We start from the raw sequence: 17,309 nt of genomic DNA, 5'->3' as shown, positions 1-17,309 counted from the left end.
ACGGAGAGTCGGTCCCTGTGTGCCTATAATTACAGCAAGATTGAGAGCCAAAGAAGGTAGCTTGCATCCCATACGGACACGGCCTTTAGCACCGCTCATGAGAGGTTGCAGCGCCGCAGAAAATGCAGGTCGTGTTCTCTGCTGATCAAAAGGTCGGTAAAATGTGTGCGGCAGTAAACATCTTATGCTCGTCGTGAAAAGCTCTTTCGTCTGCCTTCCTAACGGGGCAATTATCAACGCCCTTTCCAACATGGGAATCAGCAGCCTACTCTTCATATATTTAACGAGAACAGAAAACTGGGCAAGTTGGAACGGATTCATCTTAAAGCAGCGCGATACACACGAAATGTAAAGATTGTTTCCCCCATTTGGACAGGACTAACATCTTGTTCCGTCACCGAGATAGGACCTGCAGGGAGTTAGTTGAGGCGTTTTTGATAAGCCAGGAGACTGAAACATGTGTCGTCTCGCCTTCCATTAATCTCGTAGAAAAAGAGATTGGTTAAGTAGGCGGTTGGTTAAGTAGGCGGAGATCCAGGCAATGTGGAAACCGGGAAGTTCAAGCTCCTTTAATTTGAAAATAAGTTTGTCATGCGGAATACAATCAAAGGCTTTGCTGAAGTCCAAAAATATAGTATCTATTTGTCCACCTCTGTCGAGGACAGAAGCGAGAAATTGAACAACTGTTGTTAACTGTGTTGTGGTTGAATACCCCTTTCTGAAGCCATGCTGGAATGGAGACAGAATATTGTGATTATTTAGGAAGTCAGAGATGTGAGTACTCACTATGTGTTCAAGCATTTTACAGGTCGATGATATCAAGGAAATAGGGCGGTAATCAGATACTGAGAGTGGGTTGCCTTTTTTAAACACAGGCACTACGCGCGCTATCTTCCAGTCATCTGGAAGAGAGGAAGATCTGATTGAAAGCTGGAAGATTAATACATGTGCCTTGCTAATTGCTCTGCATAGCGCCGGAGAAATGCATTTGGAATACCATCTGGTCCTGGCGATGATTTTACTTTCAACCTTAACATCATATTACATATGTCATATGATGTATATGTAACATCATCATATGTCACCATTCAATGGAACAATCGCTCTTGGTTGTCACCATTCTTTGCATTTTGAGGAGAAGCAGTTCTTTTACATGTCTGGACATGAGGCAATCTTGACGTGAGGATACAAGGCTTACACGTGCTTAGACTTGGAACATTGTACCACTTTGTGTTTTGACAGCATGCCTCGGTATCCTCTGTCAACGATTTGGATCCATATCCCCTGGTAGTTCACTTTATACGTCGGTGGATAGCATTCGCGCATACTGGTGCTGCTGTTGTTTTGAGGTGTGCTTCAGTACGCAAGTCATGGAACCATCTCCTTGTACGTTTGTATTAAGCAGTAGCGCCCTCTTGGCAGATGATGTTGAGTGCACTTTTCATGCACCTTGAAATTCTGTTTTCGTTAATGCGCTCTTGCAACTCGTCTCACTTGGTAACCATGGTTTAATGTAAAGGTATGTGTGGCAACTTATGGTGTATCGAAACTTTGCAGGTGGCTTAGTGGCGTTGTTATCCTCTAGTTTCGTTTGTCGTCATACACAAGCCCTGACTTAACGTGCGATGATAGTGCAAACGCAGATTTCTCTTCAATTCAATTCAATCTATGTCTCGAATGATGTCATTTCAAACAGCTGTATTAAACTATATTCTCTTCTACAGCCTTCCTTGCGTTGGAACAGTTCAGTAGGTGCACTGGTGCTTAGAAGCTGTAGCCTACGTTGAATTCTCCACCGAGGAGTAGACCGTGCGCGTTGCTCTGATGGCACGAGGGAACTACAGTAGCCTGATTTCCAGGATGTTGCCAGCGTGAAGGTGCTTGTTGGTGCATAAGGATTGTATTGCGATGTGTTTGCATGTCGCTGCTCCTGTGTGCGGTGCCTATTTGGTTAGCTTAGATGTGCTAAGCAGTGCATACATCCCTGTACACACCGAAAGAGACCCCCCCCCCTTCCTTAAGATGTGCAGGTGTCCTTATAGATACCGTCCTCTTTGTACAGGTTTGTTCATAATATGTTAAGAGAATTGGCCATATTGTTGCCTCATTGAACCTTGTGCGGGCTTTTCTGCCTGTTTCACATTCCTAAGTCCTGGAGAGGCAGTGCTTGTGGGTACGACTTTGCTATCAAGCGGCTATACAAGGCAAAACCTTTGAGGGCATAGTAAGGAGAGCGGTATACTGTCCGACGGAATGTGCTAACTTGTGATGCATAGACAAATAAGAAATAGCCATCCTGTGCAGTGCTTACTGTTGTACTATGGCGAGATTGCGTTTGCTTCAGTTGCTGAAATTCTGCCTAGCTGCGGATATTGCGTTGAATAAGATGCACATACTCACCTACTGCAAGCATTTTCAAAGTACACGAGAGCTTCCGAAAATCTTCGCGATAGAGGCTGTGGTAAAGTGAGGTACTGGCATGAGATCTTTCATGCACCCTGAGCGTATGGCAGGTGTAGAGCAGCAGGTCGAGGGTAATTCAAGTTAGCGATATTCATAGTTAAATACGCGCATGAAAGGTTCTCTATCTAAGCCAAGAAAAACTCCAATCGGTTATCTTGCTACCCAGCGCTTGATAGAAACTTTCTTAGGACGTCATTCAGTGCCGTAGTCTCAGCACAGCATATGCTGATGAGTTCGTGGGGCGTTCGCTTGTTCGCCTTAAAAGGGGGTTCACAAACCACACAGCCCTTAACCTCAATGGGCTCCCTAAAGATTACGAGATGCTACAAAATGCCCTGGGTGCAGAATAAATGCAATTTTGTCAACATGCAATTTGAATCCACGTACACGTGCCTTCTTTCATTTTCTTACCGTCGAAGAATCCTTGCAGCCCTGTGGCTTGGGTGAAGTTATCTCAAGACGGGTATTGTAAAAATTAGCGCATAGCTACTTTCCTTTCCATTTTTAAAAGTGCCAAAGCAGGCCATTAAGGAGCCGGCACTCATCGAAAAGTACCACCTGCGTTTCTTTGAAAGGTTGTTCGTCGTCTACATAAACGCTGCTAATTGAACAGTTCTGTGGCGCAGTGCGTATTGGTTCTGCTTTACCATTATTTGACGAAATCTTTAAAAATCAAGCCGGCAGTAACACCTTCAACTCCTCTTACTGTTGCAACACATGCTGGGCGAAATTCCAGAAGCCCGTGTGCTTTGCGATGTCAGTGCACGTTGAAGAACCCCAGGTGGTCGAAATTTCCGGAGCCCTTCACTACGGCGTCTCTCATAGCCTCAGTCGCTTTGGAACATTAAACCCCAATATACCAAACCAAACCAGAACCATCAAAGCACTTGCAGGAGTCAAGCACGCTTCCTAATTTTGTGTGGAACTGGTATTTGAATTTCCTTTCTAGAGTCTCGCAATGCTGTTTTCAAAATCATTACAGTATTTTCTATAGGAAATGCAATTCTTTTGAACAATCATTGTTTTTGTTTTATTGAAATTCGAACTGTTGTATTCGGTGTACATTACTATCACAAGCCAACTTGCTGTTTTTATATAGCATAAGTGCTTTCCTGTTTGTGTTTAGTTAGGATTCGCTCAGCTCTGGTTGATGTCACTCCCTGTTTTCAATGGTTTTGTCAGTAGCTTGTTTTTCGATCCACTTTTTCAATTACACATCTAGCCATTCCATGCCTCTTAATGTACCGTATCTAGTGTTACAGATAGAAAAGTTCACATTAAATATATTAAGCCTCGCGTGGCCTAAGCCCATTTAAATAGGAAAAACTACCATTGTCACAATAAGTAACAATCGCTCAAATTGTTCAGTGGTTACGCTGGGACTCCCTACGCCACTAAAGGTCGTTTTGCTGCACCGTAATCCTACCCTTGGAGGGTACTTAAGCAAGTAAAATTCCCAACAGAAGACATGAACGAGAAGAGACAAGGGCGGTTCTTCTCGTCCGTGTCTTTTTTTTTTCGCATTTCCCTTGATTAAGTATACACCAGCGACTCGCCCAACAACGTGCAGTCTTAAACCTTAGAAGATAGCCGTCGTTACCGGTGCTTTTTAGTGACAACACAGCCAGTGTTCTTTCAGAGTAAACTGTCAGGTTTCAATAATTACCTTCATACAAAGGCACAAAGGGAATACCCTCAATTGGGAGAAAAAGAAAGGACACCACATGGTATTGAGGCCTAATATACAATCATCACCAAAAATAATACTTCGGAAGGAATATCACGTCGAATGTGAACTTGAGTTTATAGCAGTACAAATTCCGGTGCTATTCGAAACGCAAAAGGCTGCGCTTCTCAGTAGAAGTTGACATGTCCTAGGCGTCGTTTAGATGCTTTTCAGTCGTGACTGTCGCATTAGCGGCGAGGTGCGGTGCACGATAGCATCGAATATGTGCTATGCAACCCGGCGTCACACGGGAAGCGCAGTGAGATTCTGGAGACCTTGGACGGAGGGCTCTCTGTTTTTGCACCATTTACTCATCGCCAGCGGACTTGACCAGGCCGCAGTAGGAGTAGAGCTGGGAGAGGGAGCAGCTCTTGTGGCAGCATTCCTCTACGATGCCGCGCGTCTGGCGACCAAAGTGTGCGGATGGCCGAAGTAGCTGCAGCGCCGTCTTGCCATCCAGGAAGCCAAGTCTGGGACTGCCGTCGTCCAGAAGGGACACCCAGGGAGGCACTGCGAAAAAAGGAGTGGTTTAAGTCATGGTACTAGCCTGGCCTTCGGTTTTCTCCGCCACCTAGCCGTAACACAAGTACACTGAATTCTGCAGGATGGCTTCAGATTAGACCCTTGCCTTTCGCCTAACATGGTTCGCATCTTAGTCCACTGTATCTGATAGCTACCACGTCTTCATCACCCGTTAACGGAGATGAAGTTCAGACGGTGGCTGCAACACTATGCACATACTACTTACTATGCACATACAACTATGCACATACGCAAAAAAATATTTAGCGGACATTAGAGCTCTGCCTTAAAGCTGCTCTGAAGAGGAAGCTGAACTCGTCTTATTGCCGCCGGAGCTCAATCTACAGGTTCCAAGCATTCTTAGGAACTTCGAATTATTCTCCTGTCCGGCCGATTTCCATAACATAACTTGGATTCAACGTCCCTGCTCCTGCCTTTTCTTGAACTCGCTGCAGACGGTAGGACAAGTCAAGCAACCTTTCAGCGAGTCCCGTGGCGGCTTGCTCTGTCATCGGTGGAGTGATACGTAGCGGTCGCTGAAATCAAAGAGTCCACGCGTGTTTTCATTTCCCTTGGTCCTAATTTGCGGCTATAGAGTATAGGCTCTGAATGGGTTTATTTACTGACAGAATGGTATAAACAAAATAAAAGAGGACGCTAACACGTCACGCCACTGCCTGAAAGGCACTCGACGTTTTAGTTGACTCCTCCTACCCTCTGCTGTGAGATGAAAAAAAAGGCGGGAGCCGGGACGTATAATCTGATTTAAATTATGGGAATCGGTCGCAGAGGACAATAATTCGCATAAAAACAGCGCAGCAGACGGGACCAAGACGAGAGAACGCACATACACAGGCGCTACTGTGTCTGTGTGTTGTCTCTTCTTGGTCCCGTCTGCTGCGCTGTATTTACGCAAGTATTGTACCAACTAGCCCAGCTTATTCCTCTCTTGAATAATTCGCAGTTTCTAAGAATGCTCGAAACGTGTTTATCGAGTTCCGGCGGTACATAGACGAGTTCAGATTCCTCTTTAGTGCACCTTTAAGAGTGTGGAAGGATGGTGTTAATGGCTACATTAAGCGGACTGGAGCCCTCTTCGCATTCAGGACACTGTTCTTTCTTTCACCGTCACACGGCCGTTAACGTCCCACGTAAGTACTCCGTCTCTGTAAGCTTGGTTGCGCCTGCATGGCCATATATTCATAATTGGTTGTTCTCTACTTTACATCATAGTTGGCGGGGCGTCCTCGAACCACTCATTGAGAAGTGGTTAAGCGAGGCGCCGCATCCTCGGCAGGTGGCTGTTTCAAATATAGTTACCGATGGGCCTTGTGAGACCGATGTTGCCATTCCTTAACAAACTCTCGTGAACAATAATTTATTCAACTCCCACGGTGGGCAGGTTCCCACTTGCCACGGCAAGGCAGGCAGTGGTGATGTCATATGGTCACGTGACCGAGGTGGCAGTTGAGGTAGCAGCTTTTTCCGAAAGCCGAAAGCAACTTAACCGCTGAAGCGGATTCTTAACGCGATCGCTTTAAAAGCTTCCGGGCCAATACGTTGGGCAGGTTGCAGCTTGCCACGGCAGGCGGTGATAATGTCAGACGGTTAGGTGACCGAGATGACAGGTGGGCCGCCTGCTTTTCTACAAACGTCGACGCCCAACTTGCCGCTGAGTAGGATCCTGAGCAGTGTTGCTTTAAAAGCTTCCGGCCCGGGTGCACAGCCACTCTACATTGGTATCCACTCTTGGGCGAAAGCCAACTCGGGCAACCGAATTTGAACTAGGGAGCCACCCAGAAACACGCTGCTGTGTGCACTTCCTCCATGCCACGACTGCGGTCAATTATTAACAGAATACTCCGACGTGTATTTGTAATTGCTCGTACAGTTCAGTGGCGTGGCAGGTCACATGCATTAAGTGGCACTGCCAGTTTTGCGTATACGTCATCATTCACTTAACTATATCGCGAAGCAGCTGGAGCTAATAGCTTGTCGTACCAGAAGGGGGAACTGGTGAACTGTTTTTGCTCGATGAAACTAGGACCTAAAGCAACGCCTCCTGGCATCGCCGGTGCAGTATACTCACGGAAGGGCATTGCTGGGCGGTTGGAGATCCTCTTCGCCTTGGGGTCATAGATCACGCCAGCGCACAGGGCCTCCAAGGCCTCCACCAGCTCCTTGCCGCACAAATGGGCCCGCTTCTCCATCGCAGACGATGAGGCTAGCGTGGCGGCGCACAACAGCAGCAGGGCGCACAATGCCACAGGAACTAAGTTGCAGGAAGAGGAGGCCATGCTTGCCCTGCAATAGGTGGCGCCACGCACTGAACTTGACCTGTCGCTTGTGCTGCTACCGCCGTTGCTAAACAGCGGGTAACTGAAAGACACGCTGAGGGCAACTCCATTTAATTTTGCAGTATTAGCTGTTCACACACCTTACCCTGCCTTGACATCTGAGCGTTTGGAAGTGACACATGCGGCATTATCCGCACGCATTCTACACTAAGCTTCGTTCCCAGCATTGTTAGATGCCAATGCGCTCTCTGACCGAGCTATCAATCGGAGTAAAGGAGCCAACAGTGTCTACACTACCGTCAGGGGCCGAAACGGGTAGAATCGAGGACAAAATTTAGTGGGCTATGTTTGTGAGAGAAAAAAAAGGGGGAATGTTTTAAAATAGCCAAAGCGAGTATACGTGCAAAAGCATGTGTTAATCCTTGTTGGCCCGTGGTTTGCCTTTGCTTGGACTTCGGTGCCTCTGGCGACGATATCAGACACAGTTTAAGCTCTGATCGAGGGTAAGCTGACCTGATCTTCTCGCGCCGAAAGTGTAAGTTTAAGAATAAAACGATGTGCAATGCATAGCGAAAGAATGTGTAGCATGTTAACACGAGTTGGGATAGGCTGCAGCGATAGCACAGTGTTCTCCAGAAGTGACAAGTGGAGCTGCTCTTTTCGCGCTACCGTGGCTTGGAAATTTATTTTATTTCTGCATAGACTGTTGCTATGCTACCTTTTGCCAAGGTCACTTTGAAGGTCAAGATTGAGAAAAATTCCGTGAGCCGGTTAGGCCTTCGTAAAGTTGTGTTTTCGGACTGAAAAAGATGAAGCGCATCGGCCACATCTTGCTTTCAGAATTTCGTGCGAATTATTTTGCCTGAATGTGCAGAAACATTTTCTTTTCCACACACCCGCGCCCCGCAAAATTTAATCTCCTGTTGCGCACTCGATGAATGCATAATTGGTTGAATATATGATCAGAAAGTCGTCGCAATTTTTTTTAAAGGCGACACTTAACGGGAGTGGAACGGGACTCGGTGCTAGTGGGTGGCGGCGTCCCTCTCGGGGACAATGAACCGTACAGGGTACGATCACTCACGCGGGCCTTCAAACGACAGCCCAGCCCCAATGGGCCGCTGGCCGAGTTCGTAAACCCGGTCGGATGGTGGGTACCGCTACAGTCCCCGCCGCAATGTACTTAGCCACCTGTGCGTGTTTACTCCCGCTGCTCTTGAAATCAGTTGTTGCCCTTCTTGTATTGCAGTTCGTTGTATTGCGTTCATTCTACAGAGTATTAGATTATGTCCGTGCAAGTAACCACGTGCATGCGATTGCCCAGCCCTCAGCGCGTCCTGCGGCTTGGGTTGAATAATAACTGCATACTAACGATACTGAGCTGATGTGCAATATATATGCTATATATATATATATATATATATATATATATATATATATATATAGCATATATATTCAGTATATCCAGCGTGATAAATCGTTCTGTAAAATCCTTAGTCACTATGAATTAGTGACTCAGTGAGAGTAACAGCTGTAACGTATATCAGAAAAAGTTTTGTATGGCAAGGCCATACCAACCGGGGAACGCTAGTACGTGACTTTGCCCAAGTACAGCAATTATTCAAGCGCCATTTTCCAACTAACCAGGCAAGTTTATAGCCCTTAAAAAAAAATCGATGGAACCTCAGCAGGTTTCATTGAAACCTGTCATTTGCATGTCGGAAACATTGGCGAATCCCAATAATTCATGCCCTCGAATACGCCACATGTCGGCGGCACACATATAAGTACAACGAGATTTCATTTAAACTCCACGAGCATTGAAGGCTTCCCAGCCGCATATTGCACTGCGGCGAAGTCTGTGGCCCACACACGTCGGCAGCGCAGCGACGCAGGCACGCCAGAGGAAGCGCTAACGGGCTGGTGACCCTCTCCTTGAGAATTTCTGGCTAACATAGTTAGTAGTGTTAGTAGTTGGCTATAGTTTCAGGTTAATCGCCTAGCAGTACCTGATCCCGCAAATATATCATAGACAAATTGGCGTAAGTTATATACTATGATGAAATGTTAGTCTATTATATGAGTTTATTAAAAAGCTAAATTATTGCTTTGGTTCATGGTTAATGGCGGTTCGAATTGTCAAAGCGGCTCAGGCTGTGAGGGAGGCCGCAGTGACCACCTGGGGTTCTTTAAAGGGGCTCAGAAACACCTTGCTACGTGAGAACATCAACTTGCTCATGCACTGCATTGTATTGTCATGAGCACCTTAGCCAATAATGTACTTTTAGACGCAGCTGGGAACCCACAATCACGCGCGAAAGTTGGCGAGACCTTTCCAGGGACTTTTTCAACCTCGCACCCTCCTTCGTCGCACGCACATGTGTACCGATGTTTAGAGCTGGCTATTGGTTCGATTCTTTCAGACGTCAGGCAGCTACCATGGACACGGCCAATCAGAAGCCGCGTAGCCGCGGAGGGTCAGGAAGCTCCGCCTCCGGAGGTGGGGCCGGTAGTGGGGCGCCGAGTTTTCAGCGTAGATACGATACGAGAGGCAAGGGCGCGAAGACAATGAAATATAAATTTTGACTACAGAGAACTGAGCTCCTACAGATCGCATTAAAAACATTTTTGCTGGACAATATTTGTGACGCTGCGTGCTTGAGCATCTCAGTTACACTGCAATATTATTTCAGGGCCTTTCTGAGCCAATTTAACAAGCGCTGACATCGCACAGTGCACAGGCTTCTATAATTTCACCTCCATCGAAATTCCATCGCCGCGGCCGGGATCGAATCCGCGTCTTTCGGATCAGCAGCCGAGCGCCATAACCACTGAGGCACCGCGGCGGTTGCTAAAATTTTGCATCGACATATCTAAGCAGTAGGCAACAGAAAAAAACTGCTGCAGATAATACTGAGTCAAAATTAGCGTATTAGTTTGCCGCTGATAGAGTGTATACCACCTCTGGGTGTCCGCGATGCAGGCCTTGAATTCCGTGCCTTTCGCTAATAAGGAACAGAACAGGTCTGTACTAGAGTACGCCTAAAACCATCACTCTGATCCGACATCTTTGGCGCTAATTTCCTTCTCTCCGCCTTTGGCCGCAATTCTGAGGCACAGCACACGCGGTCTTCCCTTTCCCGCATCAATGACTCGCTCGTAAGCGTTTGAAATCAGAGAGCCCCGACGCCCCTAGCGCCGGTGTCACTGTACTCACGGCCGTAACTGTCTCCGGCTCAGCACTGCCATAACTGCTTTCCATGGTCCGCATGCACGCTACGTCAATAGGTTTCTCATGTTGTGTAGCCTGGTCTTAAGGGGGTCTACTGGATCCCGCTTTGCGCCACACAGAAGTCTTCGTTCGCCGGTAACTCGGTCTTTCACCACGTGAGTCGCGTACCAAACTCCTCCGGACACCACCTAGTGCAACATTTGTGCACTTCGGACGACATTTCCTCACTGCGCAAAGATAGGTGGAGATGAACACAGCTCTGGTCGAAACCTCTGGTCTGGTGAAAGACCGAGCCGGTCACGGCTGCCACAGCGATTAATAAAACTGAGGCGTTTTGTCAAATTAATGCACAGTCTTTGTCAAAAGTAACCAGGCTGCACGGCTTGCACGGCTTACTTCTCAGTCGTATAGTAAAGCTATTATATGCCAACCCTCAAGCTCTAAATCTCTGTATGGTAAGGAGAACCCCTGCCCTCACCTTCAAATAAGTTTTTAAGGCGGAAGCCTTTAATGTCTCATCGTTGTAACCAGCAGTTGTAGACAGAAATGTCACGCTTTTCAATTGGTGGAAATGGTCGTGACGTCACAGTGCGTGAATTTCAAACGGGGAAAATTGTACTTTGGCTAGTAACCATGCAACCAATTGAAGGGATCGTATAGTGATGCTCCAAGTGGGACTGAGCTTAGTTAATTGCTTAATTACTTAGTCTAAATAGCTGTTCTAGTCAGGCCATATAAATAAATAAAAGCGAGTTGGAAATTGGTCGAGCTCGGGAATCGAACCCCGGTCTTCGGCGTGCGAGACGAGCATGCTATCCACTTCGCCATGCCAGCTCGATGGTTTGAAATGAAAAAAGCCGCCGCGGTGGCTCAGTGGTTATGGTGCTCGGCTGCTGACCCGAAAGACGCGGGTTCGATCCCGGCCGCGGCGGTTGAATTTCTTTGGAGATGAAATTCTAGAGGCCCGTGCACTGTGCGATGTCAGTGCACGTTAAAGAACCCCAGGTGATCGAAATTTCCGGAGCCCTCCACTACGGCGTCTCTCATAGCCTTAGTCGCTTTGGGACGTTAAACTACATAAACCCCCTAACCCGAAAAAAGGCGCGTCTAGTGAATACGGTGTCTTCGCTCACTCTCATCCTCCTCCCTTCCCTTCCGGCGAGGTTTAGGTGTCCACCGACAAATGAGAGACAGATACATTTCCTTTCCTAAAAAACCAATTTACCGACGAGCGAGGCGTAGAACCGAATGGGCAATGGCGTTCTATGGACTCCTTGGCAGCGTTGCAAGACGCTGTCGCGTTCCACTCATCAGTGACGAATACGCGGGTTCGATCCGGGCCGCGGCGGTTGAATTTCTTTGGAGGAGAAATTCTAGAGGCCCGTGTACTGTGCAATGTCATTGCACGTTAAAGAACCCCGAAAGGTTCTTTAACCCCGAACGTTAAAGAACCCCGAACCCGAAGAACGGTCGAAATTTCGGGAGCCCTCCACTACGACGTCTCTCATAGCCTTAGTCGCTTTGGGACGTTAAACCCCATAAACCAAACCAAACCAATCATCAGTGACCACACTCTAGGTCAGAAAAGTGTCCCCCTGAATTTTGACGGGTGTCCACCGAGATATGTGAGGCAGTTACTGCGTAATTTCCTTTCCTCAAATACAATTTTCATTTTCTTCATTACGGCTCCTCTTTATCTATCTTCTTTCACTCCCACTTCCTCCCTTCCTCTACGGTGCGGTTAAGGTGACCACCGAGATGACAGAGAATTACAGCGCCATTTCCAAAACCGTTGCGTTCAAAAGGCAAGGCATCGCGCCGAATGGGTGGTGGGTTTCCGTGACTCCCTGGCAGCGACAACACGCTGTCGCGTTCCACTCCTAATGGCGAAAGTTAAGCGTCATTAATTAGCAGTTAATTAGTATTCAGACATTAATAAGTAATTAACCATTAATTAGTGATTTGTCATCACTTAGTAATTAGTACTCAATTATATGTGACGCCACCAGTGCCACAGAAGCAGCGAAGGTGGTGCGGAAAACGCTTCCGCCTCTACGCACTTTAGACAGTCAAAGTGCCCCCTAAATTTTTGATCTTTAGAGAAGACGTGAGGGTTCTACTATACGAATCAGAAGCAAACCATGCAGCCTGGTTACTTTTGACAAAGACTGTACGCATCATGGATGCCCCTAGAGGAAAAAAAAGATACGATAATGCGAAGCGCCCGCCTGAGAGGGTAGCTGTTCGCTATGTCGTCGAAGTCCGGATTCCAAGCTTATTTATTTATTTATTTATTTAATTCGCATACCCTCAATCGCCGAAGCATTGCAGAGGGGAGTGGGTTACAAAAAGCAAACAACAGAACATGAAAGCGGCAGGTATATAGTACAAAATACAAAATAAAACATACAGCGTGAAAGGCTAAAAAAGCGAGAAAACGAACATAATTGGACTAGAAAAGTAAATCGAAAAGCAACACAATACATGAATAACAATAACAACAACAAAAAAAAACGGCAGAAAGGAAAAAAGGCACTAATAAACTCTTAGGTGACATCACAAAAATGATTGGACAATGCTTGCCTGAAAAGAGTGTGGTCTGATATGGATGCGATCTCAGCGGGAAGGTGGTTCCAGTCTTTAGATGTGTTTGGCAAGAATGAATAATAAAAGGTGTTAGTGCGGCAATTAGGAAGAGCAACCTTGTTGCGATGGACGACACGTGAGGAGCGGTAGCTAGGCGACATAATGAATTCACTATGTAGAGACTCATGGTAGAAAATTTTATGAAACAAGCAAATGCGAAAAATTTTACGGCGCAAAGACAGACACGGCAAACCGACATTAGACCTCATTAACGTTATGCTGGCTGTTCGGTTATAGTTAGAAAGTCCAAATCGAATAGCATTATTCTGCACCATTTCAACAGCATGAGATAAAGTGATGTGATTAGAATCCCAGATGGAGGCAGCATATTCGAGTTTGGGTCGGATAAGGGTTTTATAAAGAAGAAGCTTTAATAAAGTTGGGCTTTACTGAAATTACGTCTTAAGTATCCTAAGGTGCGATTGGCGTTGCCAATAATATGGTCAGTGTGAGCTTTCCAGTTTAATGTGGAAGAAATGGTTAGGCCAAGGTATTTATATGAAGGCACGGACTCAAGTGGAGTGTTGTAAAGTGTGTACACCGAGGTACATTCACCTTGTCGAGAGACACGCATTATTTTACATTTGTTAATGTTTAGTTCCATGCGCCATTTTCTGCACCAAAGAGCAATGTTACTTAAATCGGACTTAAGAATTAGTATGTCATCATCATTACGAACCTCGCGATAAATGACACAGTCGTCAGCGTATAAGTGCATGCAAGAAGAGACGCAGCTTGGCAAGTCGTTAATGTATATTAGAAATAAAAGTGGCCCTAAAACGGAGCCTTGGGGCACGCCTGATGTTACTCCGGTTAAGGAAGAATTACAATCGTTAATAAAGACGTACTGGGAGCGATTAATCAGAAAATGTTCAAGCCAGTTTAGTACCGCACGATCAAGATTCAGAGCAGACAGTTTAGTCATTAAGAGCTTATGATGTACTTTATCAAAGGCCTTGCAAAAGTCCAGAAATATTCAGTCTGCCTGCGAATTCCGATCAAGTATGCTGTGTAATGAATGCGTGAAATGAAGAAGTGAGTTTCGCATGAGAAGGAAGGGCGAAAGCCATGTTGAACAGATGTAAAAAAGGAATTGGAGTGCAAAAAATGATAGATATGGGAATATAATATGTGCTCCAATAATTTACACGGAATACTGGTTAGTGATATGGGTCGATAATTTAAAGGGGATGATTTGCTACTGATTTATGAAGAGGAACCACCTTCCCGACTTTCCAGTCCATCGGCGAAATCCCTTGGTCGAGCGACTGCTGGAATAGTTTAGCAAGAAATACAGACGAGTACATTTTGGTTTGTTTCAAGAACTTAGAATTGATGCCATCACTGCCACACGAGGAGGAAACTTTTAATGAATCAATTAAATTTACAATTCCAGCAGGATCAACGACAATGGGAGGCATCGGAGGAAAATTATATTGTAAAGTAGTTTCAAGCGTACTTCCAGTTGATAAGGAAAGTTCTTGGAAAACACATTATTCAATGTACAGGCATACTCAGATGACGACAGGGGGTTCACCGTCGTCATTGTTAAGCGAAATTGCACTATTGTCGCGTGAATTAACAATATTCCAAAATTTTCCCGGACTGTTTCTTAACATTGAAGGAAGAGTGTTATTAAAGAAGAAGTCTTTAGCGTCACGCACCGCTTTGAGGTAATGAACTTCAGCCATCCAGTACGCTTCCCAGCGATCGGCACTGTTCAGACGCTTTGCGGAACGGAAAAGTCTTTTTTTTTGTTGGAAAGGCGTCTGAGTGTGTTCGTGTACCATGGAGCATTTGAGTTACACCGGATATGTTTTAATGGTACATGTGCATTCGCGAGTTCCTTTATTTTATTGCAAAAGAGGTCCCAGTTTTCTTGGACACTTCGCTGGTCGAATTCTGCAAGATACGAGTCCAAATAAATGGCCAGCTTAAAGTTTATAGCATCAAAATTTCCTTTTTTGTAATCACGAATTGGTTTCACCACTGAACTACCACGTTGGATGGAAATGGTGAGGTCGAAATGAAGCAGTGAGTGATCACTCAAGCCAGGTAAGTAGGTGATAGGAGATACGAAATCCGGGTGTGTACAAAGTATTAAATCCAGCGTATTACTTGACTCTGCATTGTATCTTGTGGAGCACGTTACAACTTGTGTTAGATGAAAAGCTGAACAGAAATCTAGGAAATCTTGGCACTGTGAAGACGTTGATTTGAGCCGGGGATAAGGACCAGACCAGATGATATTAGGAAAATTAAAATCCCCGAGAAGAACAATGGGGGCTGAGGGATAACGAGGAACCACTGAATTCATGGCGTCCTAAAGATTGTCAACAAAAGAAGCTGGAGCGTTCGGGGGACGGTAGCAGCAACCAAGGATTATTCGCATGCTTTTAACGGTGATAGATTTCGACGATGATAGTGAGAAGCACGTTATTTTCACTAACACTTCACGAGATGCCATTGTTGAACAGTGAACTATGTTTCTAGGAAGAGAAATAGTTCTACAGTTCTTGCTCTGACCGTTGGTAAAGATCCGATGGTGACACCAGGTTAAGTCACCTTTTCAGGCAGAGAGACCACACACAGATATGACATTTGTCCCGAGACCACTGACGAAACACTCCAATTGGCCCGTACGGTAACGCTTCACCCTCGTTGGTGAGACGATGATGCAGTGGTGAGATTATTTTTGAATTACCAATGGCTTGGCAATGCTACGAATCCCCAAGCCATTAATGCCTACGGTCACCCGCAGGCATCGCTCGAAGAACAGGGGATAACAGAACTAAATCTACTACTTGCGTACTTAATCGAATCTAAATCTAATATCTACATGCTCGGAGTGAAGAGCCGAAATGTCATCTAAAGCAATACACGAGTCATTCCTGAAGGATGACAGCTATTTACAGTTCATTCTTTCATTCTGAATTTATTTCATTTTCAATTCATTCTCTAGATCACCCAGAAGTCCTTGTTGCTGCGCGTGCTCTTGCATCCAATGAGGTGGTGCACGCCTTCAAATTAGTGAAGCATTTGCGCTGATACGAAACTGCGCAAAGCGATAAAAACAAGTGAAAGAAGACAACAAAGGGATATATGACCACACTACTTGTGATTCACAAATGGAACAGCTTGGCCTGTGGCCGCCTAAGCGACATAATATTGCTGCAAGTGCGCCACGTACGCATGGAGGCATGCAGCGTTCATGAAGCTAGCTAGAAAACTAGGATAAGCCTGCTAACATTGCTAACTGCTCTCATTTCTCGCGTAACTAAATTTTAGCCAGATGACAATGCGTAGTACGGGTCTTTTAATCGTTAACGGTTCAGCAAGTGTGGATGCGGTTTGCGGGAAATGAAATTAACGCTGTTGTCAGTGCCGGCAGAAACAAAGCACCTTTGCACTTAGCGTGAAAGGGATAGCACTGGATCTATGATCCTTCATACGATGCAAGCCAGCTTTCTAGAACATTTCCGAGATGTGGAACAAGCACTACGGGGGAAGGAGATTCGAGCGATTTGTCAACATCCCAGTGCAGTCCGTGTCGAGGTACGGTTTCCCCTGGCTCCTTGCTCGGGTGCTCACATCGCAGTGCTTACCTCTGGGGTTCTGGCCAGTGGTCTCCGGTGCTGGTGGAACCCGGGCTTGGGCCACGTGCGCTGCTCGGAGCGCTTTTATACCTAGCCTGCCCGGCTAGACCACGACGGCGGTGCTGCCCGCCGGATTAGTTGCCACGGGAGCGGCTTACGTCACCTTAGCCTGGGGAGTGGGCCTGACTCCCGATTTCCAGCTTTCCCTAGGCGCTCCCTAGGCACCTCGGCAACAGCAGCGCCACTTGAGGCCTGTCCGAGCACGACAGAGCACGCGATCGGAAGGTTGGCAGCGGGGATATCGGAAATGAGGTAAGTGGGCTGGTTAGTTTATGCCCTGCGAGGAACTACGAGAGATAGCGGAAGATTTGAAAGGCGTATGAAAAGATATGCTTGCTTTCCGGCGTATATCATTTTGTTATCAACACTCTAAGTAGCTATGCACACAGTTCTGTGGAAAGTAAATTAGCTGCTTTTTGTAGTAGTGGATTCCACCCATCAGTGGTTTCTTTCTTTCAGGTGAATTAAGCGTCCTTGATTTCACAAATAAGGTAGTGTGTGCCAGCTAAGAAGCACACTAAATAAAATTTTACTGAACAGTTAGTTTTCGGTAGCACGCTATGCGCCAGTTCCATTTAGACTGATTTTACCGCCATCAATATCATTTTTATCTATTTTTACAGTCATCTGCATCTCCGAAACGGAAAGATACGATCCTTGGGCTCTTGACCTGACAAATCCTGACGTCATAATTTTAAACCGTTGTGGCTTCTTGTAAAAAATTATGTGCAAGGCCAAAATAACTTTCTTGAAGCCAGTATCAAATA

At 46.0% G+C, this 17,309-nt stretch overlaps 1 protein-coding gene across 1 annotated transcript; it reads right to left on the bottom strand.

Annotated features, from left to right (window-relative positions):
• Positions 1-4,297: 4,297 nt before the first annotated feature.
• On the bottom strand, positions 4,298-16,525 carry LOC149327267 (insulin-like). The gene is made up of 3 exons (XM_089563665.1): positions 16,492-16,525; positions 6,801-7,015; positions 4,298-4,699 (listed from the first exon to the last, which is right to left on the bottom strand). Exons 2-3 carry the CDS (start codon positions 7,006-7,008, stop codon positions 4,497-4,499), a joined length of 411 nt encoding a protein of 136 aa, XP_089419791.1. The 5' UTR covers positions 7,009-7,015; positions 16,492-16,525; the 3' UTR covers positions 4,298-4,496.
• Between the last annotated feature and the right edge of the window lie 784 nt (positions 16,526-17,309).

Source organism: Amblyomma mixtum, chromosome 10 (assembly GCF_055824585.1).
Source record: "Amblyomma mixtum isolate Tamu chromosome 10, ASM5582458v1, whole genome shotgun sequence".
NCBI lineage: Eukaryota > Metazoa > Arthropoda > Arachnida > Ixodida > Ixodidae > Amblyomma > Amblyomma mixtum.
Note: the sequence above shows the minus strand (reverse complement) of the source record. Positions and strands in the feature narration are given on the sequence as shown.